Source organism: Trypanosoma conorhini (genome assembly GCF_003719485.1).
Source record: "Trypanosoma conorhini strain 025E chromosome Unknown Tco_14.4_contig_00901, whole genome shotgun sequence".
NCBI classification, from domain to species: domain Eukaryota; phylum Euglenozoa; class Kinetoplastea; order Trypanosomatida; family Trypanosomatidae; genus Trypanosoma; species Trypanosoma conorhini.
Genome location: NW_021704993.1, coordinates 1 through 1,878, shown reverse-complemented (window position 1 = coordinate 1,878; position 1,878 = coordinate 1). Strand labels below are relative to the sequence as shown.

General features: G+C 66.5%; 2 protein-coding genes across 2 annotated transcripts in view; one reads left to right on the top strand and one right to left on the bottom strand.

The window, feature by feature from the left end:
* The window catches only part of Tco025E_08875 (surface protease GP63), a gene marked incomplete at both ends in the record, with an annotated part of 468 nt that extends 446 nt beyond the window's left edge, over positions 1–22 (bottom strand). Inside the window, one exon of the mRNA XM_029375710.1 lies at positions 1–22. This exon is cut by the window's left edge and continues 446 nt beyond it. Within this exon, the coding sequence (XP_029224178.1) occupies positions 1–22 (22 nt within the window).
* A 111-nt stretch (positions 23–133) lies between these two features.
* Tco025E_08874 (surface protease GP63) lies at positions 134–1,876 on the top strand (the record flags this gene model as incomplete). Its single annotated transcript, XM_029375709.1, has 1 exon — positions 134–1,876. A coding segment is annotated over one exon (1,743 nt), but the record flags the coding sequence as incomplete, so codon positions are not given.
* Positions 1,877–1,878: the final 2 nt, after the last annotated feature.

The window sequence follows — 1,878 nt, the reverse complement described above, 5'->3', positions numbered from 1 at the left end:
CCCCCTTTTGTGGCTGCGGCATCCCTTTGCTCTTTTCCCTCCCTCCTTCGTGTCCCTCCTGCAGACAAGGCAACTGCCGCTGCCAACACAGCCACTCCCCAACAAGCCAACACACACGCGCTTTCCCCGAGCCATGCGCCGGCCACGCTGCCCCGCGCCGCTTCTCCCGCTGGCGGCGCTCCTGCTACTGCTGGCGATGCACTGCGCTGGCGGGTGCCTCGCCGCCGCCCCCGCCCTCAACCACCGCTGCAACTTCGACGAGGCGATGCGGAAGAGCGGCCCGCTGCCGACGGCGGTGGTGCGTGAGGTGCCGCGCAGGGGAGAGGGCGCGGCGCAGGCGTACACCGCCGCTGCCGCCACCGCAGGAGGAGGAAAGAGCAACGAGGGGTGGGCGCCGATCCGCATCGTGGTGTCCACGGAGGACCTGACTGACTCGAGGAAGCACTGCAATGCAACTGGAGTGGACCGCACGGACTTCAGCCGCGGTCTGCTGCGTTGCCAGGAGCACCACGTATTGACCGCGGAGAAGAAGAAGCTGTACGAAAGCTTTCTTCTCCCCCGCGCCGTCAAGCTGCACACCGACCGACTCCTTGTCAAACCCCTGGCCGGCGCCTTGGTTGTGCCAAGCAAACTTCCTTTTCCGTGCTATATGTTTGGGGTTCCCGCCGACCACAAGTCGACGGGTGTGCGTAACGCCGACATGGTCCTCTACGCTGCTGCTGGGCCGATGAATGATGGAGCAGCCGCCGTGGGGATGATGTGCGCTGTGCTGGAGGATGGTCGTCCGTCAGTTGGTGTCGTGAACTACAATCCGGCCCAAATGGTCGGAACGGAGCTCGCCGTCCGCGTCCTCGCGCACGAGATTGCGCACGCCCTGGGGTTCGGTTTCGACAACCTGAAAAACAGGAGCCTCGTGTCCTACAAGCATGGGCTGCGCGGGAAGTCGTCGGTGATGATGGTGGCCGGAAGCAACGTCAAGGCGAAGGCGAGAGCCCACTTTAACTGCGATTCGCTCGAGGGCATGGAGCTGGAGGACAATGCCGTGTGGAGCGCGGGGTCCCACTGGAAGCGGCGCAGCGCCATGGAGGAACTGATGGCCCCCACCGTCAGCGACGGCCGCTACACGGCGCTGACGATGGCGGCGTTTGCGGATATGGGCTACTACGGCGTAAATTGGGGCATGGCGGAGCCAATGGCGTGGGGCAACGGCACCGGCTGCGGCTTCCTGGAGAAGAAGTGCACGGAGCTCGACAACTCCAGCACCGCCTACCCCCACATGCTATGCAGCCCCTCCGACAACACGACACTTCGCTGCACATCCGAGCGCCACCACGTCGGGAGGTGCACCGGATTGAATTTTGACGGCAACGGGGACAGGTGCCCCTACGTTTCGCTGTTTTTCGTCGGGCCTGCGGACGGGGGCTCAGGTCGCAGCAGGTGTTCGGACGCGAGCGTGACGTCTCTCCCCGGCTCGCTGACCGGCCAGGGCTCGTGGTGCCTCGATGCGGAATCGCTGCGGGTGAAGCAGCGGCCGGAGGGCAGCGAGTCGGAGGGCGTCAGCGGCGTGTGTGCGCAGGTGCGGTGCGGGGAGGGCACGGTGCAGGTGAAGCACCTCGGCAACGATGCGTGGCACGCGTGCCCCGAGGGCGGCGAAATCGAGGTGGCGGCGTCGGAGCACTTTGAGGGCGGCGGCAGGATCAAGTGCCCGAAGTTCGCCGAGGTGTGCACCGTCGCCGCGGACGGCAGCGGCTTTCCCTTCGACGGGGAGGCGGAGGGGCTGCAGCGCGCGAACGCGGGCCCCCCGCACACCTTCTCAGGCGGCGTCCTCCCGTGGGCACGGAACGCCTACGCCTACATCACGGGCGGCGACGGCAGTGC